The sequence below is a fragment of the Apodemus sylvaticus genome, chromosome 3 (assembly GCF_947179515.1).
Source record: "Apodemus sylvaticus chromosome 3, mApoSyl1.1, whole genome shotgun sequence".
Taxonomy (NCBI): domain Eukaryota; kingdom Metazoa; phylum Chordata; class Mammalia; order Rodentia; family Muridae; genus Apodemus; species Apodemus sylvaticus.
The window spans coordinates 148,295,456-148,318,687 of record NC_067474.1 but is presented as its reverse complement, the minus strand read 5'-3'; the positions used below and the strand labels follow the sequence as shown (position 1 = coordinate 148,318,687).

The 23,232-nt window shown below is 48.5% G+C and overlaps 1 protein-coding gene across 2 annotated transcripts in view; it reads left to right on the top strand.

Moving 5' to 3' along the window:
• The window catches only part of Maco1 (macoilin 1), a 62,877-nt gene extending 46,085 nt beyond the window's left edge, over nucleotides 1-16,792 (top strand). The window contains exons 7-11 of one of the 2 annotated variants that reach the window (XM_052177715.1): nucleotides 6,069-6,227; nucleotides 7,278-7,460; nucleotides 9,285-9,405; nucleotides 12,432-12,606; nucleotides 16,335-16,792. In XM_052177715.1, coding sequence (XP_052033675.1) covers nucleotides 6,069-6,227; nucleotides 7,278-7,460; nucleotides 9,285-9,405; nucleotides 12,432-12,606; nucleotides 16,335-16,537 — 841 coding nt within the window. In that variant the 3' untranslated portion in view covers nucleotides 16,538-16,792. The remainder of the gene's footprint in view (nucleotides 1-6,068; nucleotides 6,228-7,277; nucleotides 7,461-9,284; nucleotides 9,406-12,431; nucleotides 12,607-16,334) is intronic. The other variant, XM_052177716.1, reaches the window with a different exon arrangement.
• The last annotated feature ends 6,440 nt before the right edge of the window (nucleotides 16,793-23,232 follow it).

The following is a 23,232-nucleotide window of genomic DNA, read 5'->3' as shown; positions in this document are numbered from 1 at the left end:
AAACATCTCCTGTGCTCACAGGCAGGCTTGTAAAAGCTTGAGGTGATTGACTGCACCATTAAACCTTTACATTTCTGAGAAGTCTGTGTGTGTGTGTGTGTGTGTGTGTGTTGGCAAATTCAGGCAATCACTAGAGAAAAGCCAAATTTTAGATTGGGGTCTCCCTACCTTCAGATATTTAAAATATCCTTTCAGTGCAGTCTGGCACTTGAGACCTTGGGGGTATTTTTCTTATCTTGCCTGCCTAAGGCTGTTGTCTGCACTCTGTTCTTTTGTTAGTTTGGAGATTCCCCTTATTAAAATGTAAATCTTTTCCTCTTGAATTTAAACAGTTATCAACTATGTGAGAGCATGGTCTCTGGATAGGATTAGGGAATAAGGGAGATTAGGGAAGAGATAGGATTAGTCCATAAGAGGGCCCTTATTTTGGCAAATCCACTTCCTAAGTGCCCTGCAGCCTGTCCTGGGGACCTGTGGGAGTGCTTCTGTAGGAAGCTCTGAGGAGCTGGGTGGCTATCAGGTTGTTATGACCTGTAACTGGGTAGAACTAGACAGAAATACACAGAATTTCCCGCCAGCCCTGCCTATTCAGAGTGGTAATCCCACTGGCCAGCCCATAGGAGGCTGGGCAAACAGGAAGTACATTCGCTCCCTCACTAAGCTTGATGAGATTGAAGCACTTGTAAGAAGAGTTCCTTCATCCCTCCGAAGACTTGGTAGGGCAGAGTGAGCTTAGCTCTAAGAGATGGAGTCCGTGATGGTAGGAAGTGCTGTCCTCTACCATTTCATCATTACTAGAACTGTTTATGAGGGTTGTAAACTATTACCTGTATTTGTATTGTTTTCTCTCTATGACTTGCTTCTAGTTTAGGTAGCTATTGACAGTTGAATAGAGTCTTATGAATAAATACATTTGAAGATGTTGCATTAACCTCTTAACACTATTTAATCAGAGATTCTTCATATTAATAATTTATACATGTGTATTATACCTAGGTAAGTATTAACCTTCAGCACCAAGGGTGTTAAGTGTATCATTAAGACAAGTAGTCATATCTGCTTACTAACTGTCCCTAGCACTTGACTGTCTTGATTCAGTTCAGCTTACTAATTCACATAGTTCTAAAATTCCCAGCATCGTTCATTCTATTAAGCAGATACAACAGTTGAGCCATATCTTACAAAATTAGAAAACAGACATAGTGATATAGGTCATTAATCCCAGCACGGAGACAGAGGCAGGCAGGTCTCTGTGAGTCCCAGTTCCCCAGGATTACATAATAAGATCTTGTCTGAAAAGAAGGGGAGGGGAGGCTCTGTCAGTAAATTATACAGTAAAATTTTTCCTTATGTGTTTATCGTATGTATGTGAGGGAATGTACATATGATATGACATGTGGAGGTAGAGGACAATTTCTGGAAGCTGGTTCTCTTGTGGTGTGGGTTATAGAAAATGCCTTCATCCACTGAGCCATCTTGCTAGCACCATACAGTGGAGTACTGTGAAGTAGTTTAAGGAAAATGAGTAGGTGAAGGTGATCTGATATGCAGGCTGTATGTGTTACCCCACTTCATGATGAATGCAGTTACATGTATGGGAAGTGGAAAGTCTGTCAGATGCAAGCTGAGTGTGACTCAGTCTAAAGGAGAAGCATGTGACTTGTTTACAGTTTGAAATTTTTTTGTAAGAATTCTTTTAATGCTGAGTGAATTTCATTCTTATAGTAAAAAGTTAAACCCAGTGAGAGATTATAAATCATTTTACCACCTATCTCAGGAAAGATGTGAACTGTGTAGTAGGCCTTTAAACTGAAGTCTTCTATAGCGGCCCATGGAGATTACTCACTGCATTTTGACTTGTGTTTTTAAGTCAGGGCTTTGCTGTACATCTTAGACAGTCTTTCGCTAGTAGGTGTTTCTTTTGTCAGTATTTGAAATGCTTAGATCATGACTTTCTGAGGTTTTTGAGAATTTCTCCTAGCACACTCAGCTAATGTTACTGAGTAGTGGTCCTGAAGCGCAGGGTTTCTCAGGCAAGGATGCTAACCTTAACTGTTACGTTTGCAAAGCAGGAATTAAGACTTGACAGAGCCGATGACAGTAGTTAGGGAAAGCCTGAAGCATTTTAGTCCTATTTTTTATGAGACAGTAAACTGTTCTGTATTTTCCAAACCATTTCTCTGTAGGTAGAAGCCGGTGTAGTTCAGTGGGAGAGTCTAGTGTGTAGGAAGCTCTAGATTCAAGCAGTTTCCTACTGCAGTATGACATATCCACACTAGAGTATACAGATCTTAGATGTATACTTCTGAGCATGAAGCACTAGAGTATATAGATCTTAGATGTATACTTTTGAAGAAGTACACTTTTTTTAAAAAACAAAGGAAACATTTTTGTAACTTCCTCCTTTTTTTGTTCTACAGTACTGCTGGTTTGGCTTTGACAATATTCTCACAGAATTCCACTTCTAAAAAGCATCGTGAGAGACCAGGGAGGTGGCTCAGAGGGAGAAGACACTTGGTGCCAAACCTAATGACTTGAAGTAGTGGATCTAACTATGGAAGGAGAGCAGCCGGGTGGGGGTGGCGCACGCCTGTAATCCCAGCACTCTGGGAGGCAGAGGCAGGTGGATTTCTGAGTTCGAGGCCAGCTACAGAGTGAGTTCCAGGACAGCCAGGGCTACACAGAGAAACCCTGTCTCAAAAAATACCAAAAAACCACACACACACACACACACACACACAAAGGAAGGAGAGCATACTCTTAAGCTTGTCCTCTGACCTGCACATGTATGCATGCGCATATGTAAACATACACACTAAATAGATAAGTGGAAACACATTTTTTTAAAGCATTGTGTTCTCTGTTTTACAGAACTTTTGTTCTCAAAACTCTTTAGATTATTGCAAATTTCAAGAAATTTCAAAACTTTACTCAGAGGAAATACTGTTTTGTTTTAAGATTTATTTATTTATTATATGTACGTACACTGTAGCTGTACTTCAGACACTCCAGAAGAGGGTGTCAGATCTCATTACAGATGGTTGTGAGCCACTATGTGGTTGCTGGAATTTGAACTCAGGACCTTTGGAAGAGCAACCAGTGCTCTTAACCGCTGAGCCATCTCTCCAGCCCGAAATATTGTTTTTTGAAACAGGGTTTCTCTGTGTAACAGAGTTCTGGATGTCCTGGACTTGCTTTGTAAATCAGACTGGCCTGAAACTCAGGAGTCTCCTCTAACTGTGTCTCTTGACTGCTGGGATTCAGTGCATACACTGAAGGCTCAGTTACTATGGTCATTGTATCAAAGAAGTATGCCATGTAAAATGAAAGACTGGCAGTGATGGTGTACGCCTTTAATCCCAGCACTGAGGAGACAAAAGGCAGGCAGATCTCTTGAGTTCTAGGCCAGCCTGCTCTACAGAGGGAGTTACAGGACAGCCAGGGCTATACAGAGAAACCAAGTCTCCAAAAACCAAAACTACGACCACTACCACCAACAGAACCAAAAGCAAAACAGAAGACTTTTAAAATGAAAGAAAGTGCTAACTATGAACTTACCGAAATGTAGCATCTGAAAGAAGGGGCTTTTCTTTCTTAAGAGGCAGTCAGCTGTGCTGTGGAGCCAGACTCCTGTGTGTGCATCTGGTACAAACACCCCACCCCCTGGTTTCTCTGTGTAGCCCTGGCTGTCCTGGAACGCACTCTGTAGACCAGGCTGGCCTCAAACTCTGAAATCCGCCTGCCTCTGCCTCCCAAATGCTGGGATTACAGGTGTGTGCCACCATGCCCAGAGTTTGTTTTGGTTTTTTTTTCATCTGGTACAACTTAATTAAGCTGCTGGTCAGAACAAATCAGCAGCCATGTGTAGGTGTGTCAGGCCTCGAAGACCTAGAGCAAGTGAGAGGAACCTTAGAGATGGTCAGCTGTAGACGAGGAAATGCAAGGCTGTGTGCAGAGTTGGCCCTAGAGCTGCTGAGGACCCTGAAGACAGAGCCCTCTACAGACCCACACGCCTCTGTCCTCACAGAGGAGCCTGCCCTTTCACTAAACATGTGATTCTTCACTGTGAGGCTGGCATCACAAAAGATAGGAACATGAGCATGTACTTCTTAATGGGGTGAACCCTAGATGGCCTGTTTGGAGTGTAGCCCTTGGGTTACCTCAGGGGAAGGAAGGACAGCATAGCTGTGATCTACATGCTGATCTATCTTCCAGGACACTGGACTGAAATGACCCTGGTGAGAGGGACAGACAGTGTGGTGTATTATGAGCCTGTGTCCCTTCCCTAGGGAGTGAGCCCAGGCAGGAGACCAAGCAGTGCTACTTAGTCCCTAGGCAGTGCTCTCACATGGAAGGGAGCACTGGTGACAGTGACTGGGACTCAAGGCTCGTCTTAAAGTTGTCTAATGGTGCTTAAAGGAGGAAGCATTCGGCTTTCTCTAAGAGGCCTGGCAGGGACCATCACTGAATGAGTATTGATCTCTGTAGTGGGCCCTGAGAACTTTGTACCTAATGAGATATGTATGGGCTTCGGTCTGTGGATCTGACAGTTCCAGAGAGAGATCCCACTGTGCTCCAGAAGCCCTGCTTCTGTCAGTGTGCTGGACTAGAGGCAATGGAAAGTTTTCTCGGGCTGGGGTGCTAGTTGAGAGGTTAAGTGTGGCTTAGAATGAGCAAGCCTTGGGTTATACTTAGCACCTGGGGAGGGAAGGGGGTTCTGCCCACAGAACTCAAGCCAACTGGTGTTCGCTCATCTGGCCATTTGAGTCTGGTAGGAAAACTGTCTGCTCAGAGCTTCACTTGTAGTGTCTGTCCTAGGCCTGCTCTTGAGCTGTGCTGTCGAGGTCCCACTCACCCTTTCCTACTGATCTAGTCTAGTCTTCCTCAGGCACCAGACTGAAGACTTGTCCAAGTACCATGGCTGCTCATGCCTCTGAGGTGTTACGTGTGCCAGGCTCCATTTGGAACGCTCCTCCTTCCCTGCTTGCCGTCCTCTGCAGAGCCTTCCCAGGCGGCTGTGCAGATGGGCTGAGGAGGAGAGGTGGGTCCCGGGATCCCGCCTGCGGATCGTGTCCTGCAGCGTCTGCTTACCCTTATTTTCTTCATCTGGGAAAAGTCGAAATAATCATTGCAATTGGCCTTTAGTTCTGCTGATTAAATTAGTTCACATTGCTTTAACATGTAGAGCAGTGCCGGTCTCTGAGGAGTAGCTGCTGCCATTCTTCCTAGAATGTGCTTCATTGTAGCCTTTCTTGTGTTACTGTCTAGTTATTTTAGTAATCCAGTCTTTGGCCCCTGTTAAAATTATAGATCCTTCCTGTGAGGAAGAAATTTGATTTGGCCCCTTTGTTCCTTTTCCTGCTTATTTACTGTAATCCCCTAGTGCTCATCACTTAAACTGGCGTGATTACGGGCTAGCCGGAGCAAGCGGCAAGGAGTGTGGCGGCAGGTTGTTGCTCACAGTGGTCTTTTCTCTTCTTTTCTTCTTTCTTTTTTTTTGGTTTTACAAGACAGGGTTTCTCTTTGTAGCTCTGGCTGTCCCAGAACTCACTCTGTAGACCAGGCTGGCCTTGAACTCAGAAATCCGCCTGCCTCTGCCTCCCAAGTGCTGGGATTATAGGCGTGCGCCACCACTGGCCGGCTCCACTGTTTTCTTAATGTCCCTTTTCTTGAGCCTTGATAAGCTCCTCTGCCATACCAACAGTGTGCATGCCCCTCAGCAAGGCTCGCAAGCTCTGGAGATGCATGGAGGTCCTGAGCCCTTGATAGGGGACAGTGCAGTCTGACCTAGGAGAGTGTCAAAAAGAAAAGTCACTGGCTGGGTCCTGAGTTGTTGCTTTGGCAGGCTTTACTTGCCGATGAAGTCAGCGGTGGTGAGGAAGCTTTAATGTTTAGCTCCTCTGTTTTTCTCTCCCACTCAGGTAGACATTGAGGACAATCAAAAGTTAGTCCTCCTGTGAAGGCAGTCACGCCATAGAACTCTATGTATCACAGGTTGTCCCGTGGGGACTGTTGCCAAGCCCTGAGGCCTCTCCCAGGTGAAAATGCTACCGTTTTCTCTTTCCTAGGCTGGAACAAGACATTAAAAAGCTAAAGGCTGACCTGCAAGCCAGCCGGCAAGTGGAGCAAGAGCTGCGCAGTCAGATCAGCTCCCTGTCCAGCACAGAGCGAGGCATCCGCTCAGAAATGGGCCAGCTGCGGCAGGAGAACGAGCTGCTGCAGAACAAGTACGTGAGCCTCACAGGCCACAGGCCGGCCTTCCCAACATTCCCTCTGCTTTAGTAATGCGGTCTGACTATGATGCTAGTTACGAAGCTTTGTGATAAGTAACACTGATAAGGAGATTTGCTACTCTTTGAAAACCGTGGTCTTTTCCTGAGGATCAGGCCATACTTACTTTGAATCTCAGAACTACAAAGTGACATTGAGCTTTGGTTGTGTGTGAAGAGACAGGCGGAAGCCGCCTCTTCTGTGTGGATGCCTTTAAACTTTCCTTAATTCATTCTGGAGTTAGTTGCTGACTGAGCTAAGGTTGTCTTTTTAGTTTCTAAGCAGTGTATGTCTGTGGCAGTGATGTCTCTCACAGGCTTTCTCACAAAGAAGATTCTCACGTATAGTTCCAGGAATAACTGCCTGCTGGGGTCCAGCGTGCAAGTACCCTGGCCGTCATTCTGAGCAGCTTGTGAGGTTAGCGTTGGCCTCTGGGGAACAGTGATGGCTGGCTCCCTTCCCTTCACCTTGCTGCGTGAAGCTATAGAGAAGGAAAGGATGCAGCATGGGGAATTGCCACAAGTTCAAGGACACCCTAGGCTACGTGATGAGACCTTGCCTAAGAAAACAACTAAAAAAAAGAGGAACACAGACCTTCCCCTCCTACCAATTTTAGATTCAGTAGGACTGGTCCAGTCAGTGGTTCTTTGCTCTGGTTCACTGCGCCCCTCCCTACCCCCCAGTGAATTAATAACTCTGTCTATAGTCACCTTCTACCCTCTCCTTACCTTTCTGACCCATGTCTACTGCCTGCCTGCTCTAGATCACTTAACAGAACAGGGGGTAGGACTTGAGTTACATAAAGCAGGTGGCTTATTAGTATTTAGGAACTATTAAGTAGTAATAATAATGACCATGTGTTTTCTCTGGCCCAGCAGAAGTCGGTACTTGGCTGTTTGCACCTCCCATTTACACCTGCCTAACAGAAGGGCCGCATGGAAGCTGTATTTCCAAGGCTTACAGTGACTGTCTAATGAGAGGGTCTTTGTCACAACTGTCTCCTATAGGTTACATAATGCTGTACAAATGAAACAAAAAGACAAGCAGAGTATCAGTCAGCTAGAGAAGAAGCTAAAAGCCGAGCAGGAAGCCCGAAGCTTTGTAGAAAAGCAGCTAATGGAGGAGAAAAAAAGGAAGAAGTTAGAAGAAGCCACAGCTGCACGGGCTGTTGCCTTTGCTGCTGCATCTAGGTATGTCCGTGTCACTAAAGTGTTTGTCATGGTTGGCTTTCCTTGTCCCAAGATAGATGTGGGGATTTGATGCTTGGGTGGGATGAGACAGAACAGGTTGTGTGAGTGGTTTGCTTTTCTGGGTTGTTGATTAGTTGTTGCAGCTCTGCCTGAGCCGGCTCACACTGCCTGAGCCGGCTCACACTGCCTGAGCCGGCTCACACTGCCTGAGCCGGCTCACACTGCCCTCCAACATTCATCTCTCAGTCACTGTAGAGCAGAAGGCATCACCGTGCTCCACCCCACACCTGAGCTTTCTCACTTTCTGTGTGACCACTAAGTGCTTTGAGCTCTCCCTCTGCAGTCCTCACAAAGCTGTCAGTGCGTCCGACGCAGATGGGGGTGGTCTTAAGGGTCTTTATTTAATAGATTAACTGTATCTGTCTTCAGACATACCAGAAGAGGGCATCAGATCCCATTACAGGTGGTTGTGAGCCACCATGTGGTTGCTGGGATTTGAACTCAGGACCTTTGGAAGAGCAGTCTGTCTTCAGCTGAGCCATCTCTCCAGCCCCAACCCCTGATTATTTTAGAGAACTGAAGAGATACCTTGGCTAGAACAGTGCTTGAAATGTGAACATAAGGACCTGAGTTGAGTCCCCATGTAAAAAAAAAAAAAACTAGACTTAGTGGTGCCCAGCACCCAAGTTAAAAAAAACAAAACAACCAAAAAAAAACAGGTGTGGTAGAGTACATTTGTATTTCCAGCCCTGGGGAGTTCAGAACTAGCAGATTCCTGGGACTCACCAGCTTCCCTGAGATGCTGTCTCAGAAAACAAGGTGGGCGGTTCTTGAAGAGACCACCTGAGGTTGACCACTAGCCTCTATAGTACACAGACAAAATACAAATTTAAAAATAGCTGGGCATGGTGGCCATGCCCTTAATCCCAGCACTCAGGTGGCAGATGCAGGCAGATCTCTGTAATTTTAAGACCAGCCTGATCTGAACAGAGAATTTGAGGTCACCTAGGGTTACATAAAGAGACCTTGTCTCAAAACAAACATTTTGAGATCATTGTTGAAATTTTCAAGGATTAGTGAGAAGCACATTGAGACAAATGTTAAAATCAGGCAGACCCTAGCATATAAGGAGAGTGTGTCCGCCCCTCAGCATGCACACTCTGCCTGTGCAGCAGCTGTGCAGGTGAAGCCAACTATAGGAAGTATTTGAAAGCTGGGCGTGCTAAGGTATGACTGTAATAAGAGACTGAGACAGGAGGATTGCAAGAGCAAAGACCAGCCTGAGCTACATATTAAAAATCTGTTTCTGCCAGCCAGTGGTGGCACATACCTTTAATCCCAGCACTTGGGTGGCAGAGGCAGGTAGATTTCTGAGTTCAAGGCCAACCTGGTCTACAGAGTGAGTTCCAGGACAGCCAAGGCTACACAGAGAAACCCTGTCTTGAAACACTAAAAAAAAAAAAAAAAAACCAAACAGCTGGATGGTGGTAGTACACTCCTTTAATCCCAGTGCTTGGGAGGCAGAGGCAGGCGGAACTCTGAATTGAGGATAGCCAGGCCTAACATTTGAAAACCTAAATTACAGCAGCTGAGCATGATGGACAGTTTCTTGTCATCAGTCCCTAAGCTACACACAGTATGGCAGAACTTCCCTTGCTGCCTGTTAGTAATTTAGGGATGGCTCTATGTAAAGTCAGTGTAAAAGCTGCTGGTTTATCTGAGGAGTTTGAGCATATGCAGATTCTGTTTCCACAGTGGTCTTCAAACCAATCTCCTGTGATAGAAGGAGAACTATAAACCTTATTTCCTGACTTTTTTCAAAAGGGGAGAGTGCACCGAAACCTTACGGAGTCGGATCAGAGAGCTAGAAGCTGAGGGCAAGAAGCTCACAGTGGACATGAAGGTGAAGGAGGAGCAGATCAGGGAGCTGGAGCTGAAGGTGCAGGTGAGGAGGGGGCAGACTGTCCGCCACATGGGCACCTGCAGCGGGCCAGGGTCGCGCTCCAGTGTGGAACAGTGCCTTTACAGCAAGGGAAGGGGACTTACTTGTGTCCTGTTTGATACAGCCAGGTCCTAACTCAAGCTGCAAGTGTTGATGTAAAGATGATGTGAGAGATCAGTAGGAAAGGGACAGGCGAGCCTGTCAAAGGACTTGGAATAGGTGAGGAGGGAGGCCTTTGGTCCAGGGCACTGATTGGTGGGTGCTCCTCAGACAGACGGGAATAAAAGTAGAGCTTCACTAACATGGAATGGAGAACAAGAGAAGATAGGAGGAATAAAGTGTCTTTATTTGATCTTGAGATACAAGAAGACTTTCTAAGCATAAAATCAGTACACAAACTCACAGGTTAACAACTAAAAAGTGAATAAGGTAGAGATACTTGGGGTGGGGGCTGCTGGGCTGCAGAGACAGCTCAGCAGACAACAAGAGCTGCTCTGGCTGGGCACTGGGTTCAATTCTCAGCACCTGCACGGCAGCCCACAGATGCCTCCTTTCCAGAGCCTTTGGCCCCTCTTCTAACCCCCACAGGGACACACACATGAAGGTAAAACATTTACACAATAAAAATAGAGATATAAAATTAAAGGGGGGGGGGCTGGAGAGATGACTCAGTGGCTAAGAGCATCAACTGTTCTTCAAATAGGTCATGAGTTCAAATACTAGCACCCACATGGTGGCTCGAAACCATTCGAAAAGAGAAAAGGCATCTGATGCTTTCTTCTGGTGTCTGAAGACAGTTACAGTGTACTCACATATAATAAATAAATAAATCTTTAAAAAAAAAGAGAGAGAGAGAGAGATACTCACTGAGCGTGGTAGTGCACACCTTGGATCCCAATACTGGGAAGCAGAGGCAGGGGGATCTCTGTAAGTTCTAGGACACAGGACTACAGAGTGAGACCCTGTCTAAAACAAACAAAAAATACAGATATCAATGAATATCAAAAGTAGCACTTTTAGGATATAAATAACTGGTAAGAGTTACTGAAATACATACAGAGGTAAAGTCTACTAACAGAGCATTTACAGAAGAGAAACAAGTGCTAAAACTGGTTCTTCAGGACCAGCGACAAGGCGGCTCCCCATCAGGGAGAGATGGTCACTGAGAGCTATCACAAGCCTGATGACCTCAGTTACCCACCCTGTAATTAAGAGAACCAACTTTTGTGTCCTCTGACCCCCAGATTCATAACAGCAGACACCATCAGAATAATGCCTAGAAAGAGGCTCAGTGGTTAAGAGCGCTTACTGCTATTTTGGAATACCCAGGTTTTATTTTCAGCACCCATATGGTGTCTCATACCTGCCTGTAACTCTAGTTCTAGACAATCTGACCCCTCTTCTCACCTCCACCTGCTCCTGCAAGCATGTGGCCACACACACACACACACACACACACACATTGCTGTCTTCAGACACACCAGAAGAGGGCATGGGAATCCCATTACAGATGGTTGTGAGCCACCATGAGTTGCTCTTAACCCCTGAGCTATCTGTCCAGCCCCCTCAAATACTTTAAAAATTAAAATTAATGTATTTAAGTGCACTCTTATTGCCAAGAAATGGCATGGATATAAAAATTAGCAATCATTTCTCCTTTGAAATCAGCAAAGAATTTTTGTTTTGCTTTGACACAGGTCTTGTCATATGACCCAGCTGGCCTCCAGCTCCTGGCAGTCTCTCTGCCTCTGCCTGCCACGTGCTGAGATGGGAGGGTAGGCCACCATGCCCTGCCATAAGACTTTAAAAGAATCTTAGTGGAAATGCTACAAAATAGTCCTCCACATTGCTGGGAGTACAACTTCAAAGAAAAGATGACACACTTCTGGAACGTTCCTCTTTAGGAAGCAAGCCTAAATCAGTCAAGCGACTGATTGACACCATGTTCAGTATAGTGGTCTAGGGACATAAGTAAAGAAGAAAACAGTCTGTTGTTGTTGTTGTTTTTAAAAAGACAAGTTTCTCTGTGTAGCCCTGGCTGTGCTAGGACTCACTTTGTAGACCAGGCTGGCCTCAACTCAGAGAGATCCACCTGCCTCTGCCTCCCCAGTGCTGGGATTAGAGTTATGTGCTGCAGCTGCTGCCACGACCAGCTGGAAACAGTCTGTACAGTGGGGCAGATATTTACGTAAGGTCCAATATGCACATGGTCAGGAATCTCATCAGGCCATCAGAAGGTCTGTTTTCAGCCAGGGATGGTGGCACCTGCCTATAACCGAGCACTTGGAAACCTGAATAGTTTAAATGACCTAAATTTTCGTTTTTTAAAACGCTTCATCTGTGTTAAAGGATTAAGGGCAACTTTCAGTTTTTCTGTATTTTTTAATTCTCAGAAATAAGTTTGGTTTTCTGTCTTTAAAAACAATGTTCACCAGGCATGGTTGTATATGCCTTTCCCCTCAGCTCTTGAAGGTAGAGGCAGGCAGATCTCTGTGACTTGAGGCCAGCGGGAGCTCCACAGTGAGCTGCAGGCCACACTTGCTTACGTTGTGAAACCATGTTTTAAAAGGCAAAAAAGAGAAAGAAACAAGTTCAATACCTACTGACTGTATTAACAGTTATTATAAATGGGCTTTCCTACAGTTTGCCTTATCAAAATAACAAACATTTTTGCCATTTTTAGGGCACATTTTTACAAATGTTACTACAGCATAAGGCACTGTTTGCAAGTAGCTCAGAAGAGCAGTATCTCTGCTCTGAATAAGTCTCACAAGAGATCTGGAGGCAGGAGCCACTGTTTGCCAGCCACGTGCTGCACATGCCCTGGGTACCTTTGAGGATCTGAATCTTGTCTGGGCATTGCATGTACATTCTGAGAACGAAGTGTAAACACACGAGGTATCAGGATTCTCTCTCTGTTCTAATGGCCAGGTCACTAGGACTGGAGTTTTCTTTGTGAGTTCAAGCCAGTTTATATACATCGATGCCAAAACTGCCCCATAACATGGCTGTCTCAATGCTGTTGACAGGAGCTTCGGAAGTACAAAGAGAACGAGAAGGACACCGAGGTGTTGATGTCCGCCCTCTCTGCCATGCAAGACAAAACGCAGCACCTAGAGAACAGCCTCAGCGCAGAGACGAGGATCAAGCTGGACCTGTTCTCTGCACTTGGTGATGCAAAGCGGCAGCTCGAGATTGCCCAGGGTAGGAAAGCACAGCCCACGTGGGATGGCAGGACCTAGAGGTCGCAGGGATGCACAGAGTGAGCAGAGGACACCTCAGAGTTTTCCTTACACTTGTTTGGTGCCTGAGTAGTGTTGAGATTCGGAGTCAAATCAGCTGATGCTAGAGCTAATCAAATGCTGGCCTTAGCGACAAGAGAGGCTGCACAGCGGTGAAGTCTAGACCCGCTGCTGTACCGTGTGTGTGCAGCCTGTGGGGAGGGAGAGGCACGGTCTAGAGCAGGCTAGGAAGCTGGGTCACATCACAGGAGCACTGAGGAGTAGGAGTGCCAGAGTTGAAGCTTTCTCGCAGAAGGCCCTGGGCCCTCCAAGCCGCAGCAGCCTAGGAGTGGGTTGGGCAGTGCAGCAGAGGAGTTTAGAGAGAGGCTCCACTGAGCAGAGAATTGCTGGGACCTGCTAGTGTCTCTGATAACCAGTAGACACCCTGCAGGGACAAACAGTGAGCAAGCCAGGAAAGAGCAGTGGGCAGAGTGGGGAGGAGACAGGGGAAGGGAAGACTTGTCCTTGAATAGGAAGCACTTGAGCAGAGACTGAGCCTGGAGCCGTGAGTGAAGGCAAAGCTAGGAGCTCCCTGGGCTCCTGGCCCAGGGGAGTCAGGAAAGCAGCAGTCAGGCTCTGTAGTGGGATCCAGTGCAAAAGCTTAGACTTCAAGCTAACTGACATGGAGGGCTGTGGGAGATTCCTCACAGAGGGTGGCCTGACCTAATGAAAAGAAAATTGGATTTTTGTCCACAAAACTGCTTAGTCACCTAAATGACTAGGACATGGAGGAAACCTTTGCCCTGGTTAACCTGGTGCATGGAAAGGGTTCTTCTTGAGCAGCTGAGCTCTGGAGACTGCCATCTTGGAAAATCAGATGCTTAAGATTACTGAGCATAGCCGGGCGGTGGTGGCGCCCACCTGTAATCCCAGCACTTGGGAGCCAGAGGCAGGCGGATTTCTGAGTTCTAGGCCAGCCTGGATTACAGAGTGAGTTCCAGGACAGCCAGGGCTACACAGAGAAACCCTGTCTTGAAAAACCAAAAAGAAAAAAAAAAGATTACTGAGCACTCTGGGAGAACTTACTTCACATAGATTATATAGCTGTGTCTACCTAACTGTAAATGAAACATCTGGTAATCCATTTAAAGTGAGGTAAAATATTACATACTACCGTTAATGCCAGTTTATGAAAATAACTATTTTCAAGTAACGAGAAAAGTGTCATTGTCTTACATTTATTATATTTATTTACTTTCTATCGTATACAAAATATTTGCATTCTCCTTTGTGTTGCCATTTATCTTGTGAGGTTCCTACTGCACTCAGGTTCACCAAAGGCTGGCCCCACTGTGCTTGCTACAGAAGGCAGCGGTGCTCTTGTGCTTTTAAGTGCTGTGGATCCTGTAAGCTGGCTGTGTTTTGAGAATAGCTGCACTAGGACAGGCCAGGGAGAAAGGGCGGCAGAGATGGGGGACTAGAGAACACGTGCTGCAGGCAGGAGTGAGGAGCTTGTGGGGTGACATCTGAGAGCAGGTTATGTGAGGAGGAGCACAGTTCATGAGGGAGCACTCCAGGCTGGAGAGAGAGAGCACGGGGCTGTCCCGGCCAGTGATCTTGTAGTCCAGGCCTGGAGGCTGTGGAAAAAAAAGAGGGGGTGGAGTTAGAAGGGACTGTGAATGTAGTGTACTGAAGAGTGGGTTCCCAGTCTTGCAGGGAGAGTGGCTCTTCCAATGGCAGCCTGAGAGACAAGGAGAAAGGAGCCACTTCAGAAACTGGTGTTGTCTCCTGTCTAAAAGGAAATGCAGGGTGAGGGGAGGACGGCGTATGGAGATCAGATCAGGGTACTGGAACCAAGGCCTGGGCCATGAGGAGGGAGGCCTCTTGGTCCAGGGCACTGATTGATGGGTGCTCCTCAGACACCCAGGTGAGGCCCAGCCATCAATCACTGGGCACTTCAGCCTTGCTTAGAGACGTTTAGGAACTAGAGAAGCTAAGGAGTTGGTAAAAGCCACCTAAGAGGCTTGGGGTAGCCCAGGGGACTGAACAGAGGCTACCTTATCTGTGGGCTTGGGGTCAGGTGCTTGAAAAGGTTTCCAGGGATCCTTCCTTGAATTGAGCCCTCACCGCCCACTGGCCCTTTCTCCTGTCTGGCTTAGCACTGAGGAATGACACCTCAGCTGACTAGCCCTCCTGCTGGATCTGTCACTTCCCAGCAGGGGAGCAGCGCCTGCTCTCTGGGATCAGGATGTTAGGTGTCCTGGCATGGCTGTACCCCATTCTTAGCCCACAAATGCTTGGGAAGACAGACAGGTCCATGCCAAAACTTTTGAGGTGCTTTCCTGTTACAAATTAAAGAAATCAAACTGAACTCTGATGGGGAAAACACAGTGTATCAGGTACCACTAAGTATTTAATTCATCTGAAGCACATTGTGTTCAAAGAGAACGTGGCTATCTGGTGCTTACCTGAAACTTAGGGGCCCTAAGGAAGTGAGCGCAGTTCTTCCTCCTGCTCGTGCCTCCTGCTGTTTCAGTGTCTCCCTCTGGATCCGGTCCGACTTCATAATTTAAATTCACACCTGTTCCTTCCTATGCTGTTATTCATCCTGATTACAAAATGATTCTTCATCTCCACTACACCCTTCTGAGACATGCCACCCAGCCCTTGTCCACAGTGAGAACAGCTCGCACACAGCCTCTCCCTTTCCCTTGGAGGTCAAGGAGGCGCAGAGCATGGGGGACACTTCGTGAGATTGGAACAGGGGGGGTCCTGACTTCAGCTTCACTCTGTGTCTTAATATCAGATGGGCTGAACAAGATGCATGATCTCTGAAGCCTTGCTTTTCCCTGGGCTGCATGCAGGGATTTAGTAGTGGGAAGTTAGGAGCATGCTCTGCCCTCACAGAGCCTGTGACCCAGCAGTGGATGGTGGGTCCATCGCCCAACCGAGTGGAGGAGTGCTGTGGGGAAGGGAGTGTAGGTGCCCCAGGCCGCATGGTTTCCCGTACCCCAGCCTTTCATCAGAAAGCAGGTGGTGATGATACTCACCTCTTCTGCTTGTGAGGGAGAGGAGGGTTGGTGTCCCAGCACTGAGAGCTGCTGTTCCACACTTGAGCCTTAGTTGCTCTCATAATTATAGAGATAGGGAACGAAAGGGAAAACTTGGGGCGTGTTGAGAATATAGGACTTGCACATTGAGACCAATCAGGAAACCTCAGCTTCAGACAGGGAGACAGGGCATGAAGGGCTGAGTTGGCTGAAGCAGTCATTGAGTTCTGGGCAGAGGTCAGAGGGCATTGTGCCAGCAAGCTGGGCACCAGTCCCAGAACAGCATCTGTCTCTGTTAGAGAACCTGCTGTGACTGATTGTAGGTCCTGGTTCTATGGTCCTAGGCTTAACACTCAGAGCCCCGTCTTCCAAAAGGGGACCCCAGTCCAGGAGGTAGAGCTGCAAAACCCCACCCACCCCTCAGGCTGCTGGGCCACTGCCACTTTCCTGTGCCCCCACAAGCTTAGAGCAGGTCAGCATTTTCCAGAGTTAGAAAGGAAGAATGACAAAGAGTAGCAGATGGGCCCCAATGCCTAGAAGTACCCTGATGTTCTGTACTTAGCAGGAAGTTTGCCCGCTCTTCCCAAATGCTGAGCTGGGGCTGTCCTGGGCTGTCCGGGAACTCTCCCTCCTCACTAATGCTAGGTCTTTGATCTTGCAGGGCAAATCCTTCAGAAAGACCAGGAAATCAAGGACCTAAAACAGAAGATAGCTGAAGTCATGGCCGTCATGCCCAGCATAACATACAGTGCTGCCACCAGTCCCCTGAGCCCCGTGTCCCCCCACTACTCTTCCAAGTTTGTGGAGACCAGCCCCTCTGGACTTGATCCTAATGCCTCTGTCTACCAGCCCCTGAAGAAATGAAGGCCAACTGTGTCTTTGCCCAACATTTGGAACCAGAAGGCTTCGAAAAGCAGCGTCTCTGGCAGTCAAGATAAAAAAGTTGATAATTGTGTTTTGTGGGACTGTATATGTTGTCATTTTTAAAGGGGGAAATAACATCCAAGTCTGATTAGAACCGCCCGTCAGTTGTTCTTGGAAGTTTTTAGAAGACCTCACAGGACTTTGCAGTTTATTTTTCTTGGCCAACACATTAAAACCATTCTTGGATTTCAAGTAGCCAATTTTGCCTTTTTATGTATTTTTACATAGTTTCCTCTTGAAGGAAAAAAAAAAAGCAGTTTTTTTGCTTTTCAACTCTATTTTGTTCTTAAATAAGCAAGAAAATTCCACATTGTATTCACGGACGACAACAAAAGCTTAGTTTCTAGCGTGAGAGGCTAAACAGCCCGACGCTGCTCTGATTCCATAGCTGCATTAAAGATGATTATTTCCATTACAGAGAAAAGAGTGATTGCCCCTCCCAGGACCAGACAGATTGAGAGAATGTCACTTAAGCTGAGAGAGACTTAAGGGTGAGGCTGACTGGCAGGTGTATGCCGTGTGTTTGGTGTATTGACATGTCCATCGCTGTTAGCTCTAGAGCACATCCCAGCAGTCTTTGCATTACTGTGAGAAAAGACCTTTCAAGAGGAAACTTGATCATTTTCAACTATCTGTCCCCTCCCATTCCCCTCCCCAGTCATCTGTCTTCTGTTTGTCGAGTTCACTGCTGATTCTGTCCTAAAGCTTGTAGGTGGTTGGGCTGCTGGTCACCACGCCACCACTTGGAGTTTTTTCCTTCACCTTAGGGAGGCAGCCGCTGGGTGTGAGGCTAAGCGATGGCTGATGGAAGCCATGGTGTGGGAGCGGCTCCCACACGTCACCGCTGCTTTCTTCACCGTCCTCATCTCCTGTTTGATGGTTTACAGATGTCTGACAGTTCCTCAACTCTTGTGCCAAGGAGGAGTGGTTGTTGTTTTTTTGTTTTGAAGACTTAAATTCTACACACAGATAGTGGTTCACCTGTGTATTATATGTTGGTAGACAGTGTCTGCAGTCCTTGGAAAGTGTGTTAAGAATTAGGGAGCGGGAGGGCAGGGGAGAGGAGGCAGAGCTGCATTCTGAAGGCTGGGGAAATGAAGGAACCAAATCGATTGGCTTTGCTTCCATGCTGTGTGTTCTGGAAGGACATGGCTCTAAAATTTCCTGTTGATTGGCATGTATATCTCATTTAAAGCAAAATTAGGTAGGAAAACCAGTCAGTAAATTAGAAGTATTACAGAGAATCATCCTTTTAATCACAGATCTTATTTTGGAGTAAAGCAAGCGGCTAGCTTTAGCCAGGTGTGCATGTTGCTGCCATTTGCATTTTTGAATCATCTTGTGTAAACGTCACCATGAAAGTGTTACTTGGAATTGTCATAGTTTTTTTTTCCCATCTTTGTGCTAAAACATGGAAAATTGTCACTCTGTTGATGAGGTTTCCCCCATTCTGCTGCCTTTGGGACACCGTTTCGTTAAACTTGGTCTTGGCTGCATTCTTTTTTTTCCCCTGTGGGGTTCAAAAGAATAAACATTTTCTTACTGATAAAACTAGTTTCCTGCCTTTCTAACATCCTGGAGGACACAGCGAGGTAGCTGCTTCTGCTGGGGCTGCGGTGGCGGCCACTTGGTTTCAGCTCGTCTCAGCCCTGGTCGGACAGTGGCTGCATCACGGCGCCGGGCAGGGAGCAGGCACAGGATTAGCTGCACATCCAGGAGCTCCAGCTGGTGTGGTTTCTAAACATCCACCCTCATCCTCCTTCCCTGCTCCCGCTCTCCGGCATCCAAGCCAAAGCCATCTTTTCTTCTGCACAGCTTCCCTTCCCTAGCCCCCAGCAGGAGTGGACCTAGGGGTGACTGAGGAGAATCCAGAGAGCAAGCTCTCATCACTATTACCTTGCCCTCTCCCGCTTTCTAGAGTCTCCTTTGGTTTCTTGCCCAGTGACCAATGCCCCATTAGTTTTCCCCTGCTGTGGATGCTTAATCAGCCTCCAAAGTGAGCACTTCTGCCACATCCCCACGGCCAAAATTGTAGAGCTTTGTCTGTTTTCATCTGAGAACCAGCGGCCTCTGCTGGCCCATGCTCTCCCGTCTCACCACTATTACAATTGATCTTGGCTCAAGTTTCTAGAGAATTCTGCTCTTGGCATCTCACCTGCTATTCTTGTTGCCTATCCAGATAGGCATCTGACTCTTGGCCATTAAGGTTTGTAGGCACACCACACTTCCCACCATAAGCAGAGTTCCCCAGGAAAACCCCTGGGCTTGGCCAGCCTTCGCCTCCCCTGAAAGAGTGTTTCTGCCCACAGAGCTCTCGCTGGCATGGTCTTCACTGCGGTAATCACCAGTGGTCTTGTCTGCCTGTCCTAAAGTGGCCCGACGTCCTAGGATTTCTGATTTATTACATGTCATAAAGCAATGTTTGCTATTGTAGAGGGTTTACTATCTACAGGAAGGAAGGGCTGAGTGTTGTGACTGGCTGGGAGCCCTCTTGGTTGGCATCCTCCAAATGACTGTTCCACGCCCCTTCTCCCCCGGCAGTCCTTCCAAGAGATGCCAAAAGTGAGAAAGGGGAGTTGCTCTTGCTCAGACCTGTGGGGAGGGGCTGCCCTCACCCTGTCATTCCCTTGTCCCCTGCCACCCAGAACAGCTGCTGTCTGATGGCGGCCTGTGAAAGTCACATACCCGTGACCCAGCACTGACGGTGGCAGGCCTGTCCGGCGAATCTGAGGCCAGCGGAACTGTAAAACCCTGTCTAAATACATGATTTGAAATCTGTTATATTCAGGAACTAAGAGAGACGTAACCCAGACTGCCCCGAGGTGAACTGGGGGAAGGATGGAAGCTGGGCTCGCTCATGGTTAAGGGGCTCAGACCTCAAGTGCCTGGCGCTCGGGCTGTGGTACCTGCTCCTTGGTTTCTCTCCTCACTGTTTTTATTTTTTTAATCCCTGACCTTGTGTCTGTGTGTCTGTGTCTCTGTGTGTGTGTGCACCTGAAAGCCTGAAACTGAGGCCCAGAATCCTCCTCAATCCTTCCACCTTACTGAGGAAGAGTCGATAACTTGCTATGGCCACGGTTGCTAGCCAGCTCTCTCTGGGGCACCCCTGTGCTTGCCTTCAGGGGCTGAGACTGAAGGTGTCCACATGGTCCTTATGTGGCTTCTGAGGAGCCAGCGCTTGTTCTAACATCTGTGTCGTAATTACTTTAACCACTGAGCCATCCCCACCCCTCAAGCACTTGCCAGAAAAGCCCATCTGTCCAGTGGCCCAGTCCTGCTGGGGTCCACCGAGAGCCCTCTGGTCAGGATGCCCCCCACGGTGGGCATCGCCCCCCCCTCTGCCGCTGGCCCCGCCCTGAGCTCCTCTCCGTGTTGTTTCTTGAGTCTGGCAAAATTCAGAATACTTGGACTTCCCAGGGCCTCCCTGCAAGGTCTGACCTGACGTCAGCAAGGAGTCACTGTAAGGCAGGCCTGTCAGCTACTGAGTGACATGGACTCAAATGTGCTCGGCAGCTGTTGTTCCCCCACTCACAGCCTCGCTGGCTCAGGCCCTCACGCTCATCTGACCCTGCATTTCAATAAGGTCTGCTGCACAGCCCCACCCCGAGTGACATTCCCAACCCAAAGACTCAAAGTGCCATCCCCTCAATTCTACATCGGGCATTTGGAATTTTAGAATGAAGGACTTAGCTGCTGAGGGGTGAAGGAGGTGAAGATCCCTAAACCCTACTTCTTGTTTTGAGATAAAGAGTCTCACCATGTAGCTCTTGACTGACCCATGGGACTGGCTATGTAGACCAAAGTGAAACAGAGATCCTGCCTCTCTGTCTCCCTCCATGTCTGCCCTCTCTCCCTCCCCTCCCCTCCCTTCCTCCCTCCCTCTCTCTGGCTGGGAGTCCAGGCTAGGCGGGTGGAGTCTCCTTTTGCCACACAGCAATGGCTGATCAAAGTAGGTCAGCATCACCCACTGACCCAGGTCAGGTAATCACCAGAGCGTGGGATCTGAAGTGTATGTTGTCCTATTGGAAGCATCTGTAACAACGCTACACTGCGGGGTTACTGCGGGTTTCAGACAAGTCTAAACAGACTGTCTCCAGGCCAGGCGCGGAGCAGAAGGAGCCTATTCACCACGACACCTCCCATCTGCCTGTCTGCTTTCTGCTGAAGCCTTGTGTTTCTTGTCAGTTTCCCTCCACAAGTGTCTGCTTGTTCTAGCCAGGCGCAAAGATTGCTTCAGCAGCTGGGTGCTCTGGGAACAAGTCAGGCTGGGAAGCCATTGTTTCCTGGGGGCTTTTCCTGTTCCTTCCTCCAGGAAGGATTCTGACCTGATGGACACAGTCCAGCGATCTTCATTCTCCCCAGGGCACCACACTTTCCTTGCCTCCTTCTTGGGCTGGCTCTGAACAATTCTGCTTTGTCCCATCTCCACTCCTCTGCCCTTGCTTGCTGTTCGCGCTCAGGCCTCCTTGGGTTGGGCTCTCTAGCCCCTGGAGCTGCTCTCTATAGAACTTCTTCTTAGCCGGGTGGTGGTGGCGCACGCCTGTAATCCCAGCACGTGGGAGGCAGAGGCTGGCGAATTTCTGAGTTCAAGGCCAGCCTGGTCTACAGAGTGAGTTCCAGGACAACCAGAGCTACACAGAGAAACCCTGTCTCAAAAAAAAACAAAAACAAAAACAAACAAACAAACAAACAAAAAGAACTTCTTCTTGTAAGCATCCCAGGCTTAGCCACGCCTTGTCCAGGAAGTCAAGATGAGCATCCTCTGGAAGCTGTCTGTTCTCTCTCCTAGTGGTGCAGTCTGGATACATCGGAGTGACAGGGACATGGAGCTGAGGGTGGCAAGACCTTGAGTGAGTTTGACTGGAAGCTGGAGTTACTTTTAATCTCCTGTGGTGGGGCAGAAGGAGGTACTTCACGTGTAGACGGCAGGAGTCCCTTCCCCCCTCCTGCCTGTGGGCTCCTGTAGGTACCCGGTTTGGCTCCAGGCTCCTTACCCGTGTATCCATGGCTGGTCTCTAAAGCCGCACTACTACATCTTAGTTCTCCCACTCCCCTCCGCAGCCCCACCCCACCCATTTCTTTGTAGCGGGTCTCACTCAGAGATGACGTTGCTTTGCTCTCCAGAGCCTGCATTGGCTCCATGCTGACTTAATGGTGGTTCTCAAGGGTAGAGCTCATGGGACCAGCCTGACATAGTCCACAGAAACCATCCCAGGTTCCATCCCCTGTCACACGAGGTTCGGGGATAGACCTCAAAATGCATCCTGAACAAGCTCAGGGTGAGGCTGATCCGGGCACCTCTGAGAGCCTCTGACCTGCACCACTGCCTGAAGCCATGTCCACCAGCTGCTGGCAGAGGCCCTGGCTCCTCCCTAAGCGCCAGCACCACTGGGTGTGGGAGGCTCTTCCCTCAAGACTTTGCCTTATCTGCATGGTCACCTCCTAGGGTGCCACTCTGCCAGGCTCTGGGTAAATGCAGCTTACCAGGGGGAAGCCTCCCCTGGCTCCTTCCTGTTAGACATTCAGAATTCTTGTAGTAAAAATGGTAGGTGATTTCCTTTGTTGTTGTTGGTCTCTGGCCCCTTGTATACATCCCCAAATTTCTGACACCCAACTTGAGTACTTTTATAAGAAATTAATTTTAGAACATTTTAAATGTAAGTGAAAGACAAATCAAAGGGAAGAAAAAAAAAAGTGCTAAGATATTTCAGGAGGACCCAAGCTTGATCCCCAAATTCCATGGTAGAAACAAAAATTGGACTCCAGAACGTTGACCTCTGACCTCCATACCTGCGATGGAGCCTGTGCACTTGTGGTCACATGCACAATAATAGAAGGAGGGGAAGAGGAAGAGAGGGAGGAGAAAGGAAGAGGGGGGAGGAGAGAAGAGAGAGGGGAGGGAAGAGGGAGGGGAGAGAGGGAGGGGGAGAGAAGAGGGAGGGGAGAGAAGAGGGAGGGGAGAGAGGGAGGGGGAGAGAGAGGGAGGGGGGAGAAGAGGGAGGGGAGAGAAGAGGGAGGGGAAAAGAGAGGGAGGGGGAGAAAAGAGGGAGGGGAGAGAGGGAGGGAGAGAGAAGAGGGAGGGGAGAGAAGAGGGAGGAGGGGAGAGGGAGGGGGAGAGAAGAGGGAGGGGGAGGGAGGGGAGAGAAGAGGGAGGGGAGAGAGGGAGGGGGAGAGAGGGAGGGAGAGAAGAGGGAGGGGGAGAGAGGGAGGGGTAGAGAGAAGGAGAGGGAGAGAAGAGGGAGGGGGAGAGAGGGGAGGGGGAGAGAAGAGGGAGGGAGAGAGAAGAGGGAGGGGAGAGAAGAGGGAGGAGATAGAGAGGGAGGGAGAGAGAAGAGGGAGGGGGAGAGGAGAGGGGGAGAGGGGGGAGAGAGAGGGATGGGGAGAGAAGAGGGAGGGGAGAGAAGAGGGAGGGGGAAAGGGGGATGGGGAGAGAAGAGGGAGGGGAGAGAGGGAGGGAGAGAGAGGGAAGGGAGAGAAGAGGGAGGGGAGAGAGGGAGGGAGAGAGAAGAGGGAGGGGGAGAGAGGGAGGGGGAGAGAGAAGGAGAGGGAGAGAAGAGGGAGGGGAGAGAGGGAGGGAGAGAGAAGAGGGAGGGGAGAGAGGGGGAGGGGGAGAGAGAAGGAGAGGGAGAGAAGAG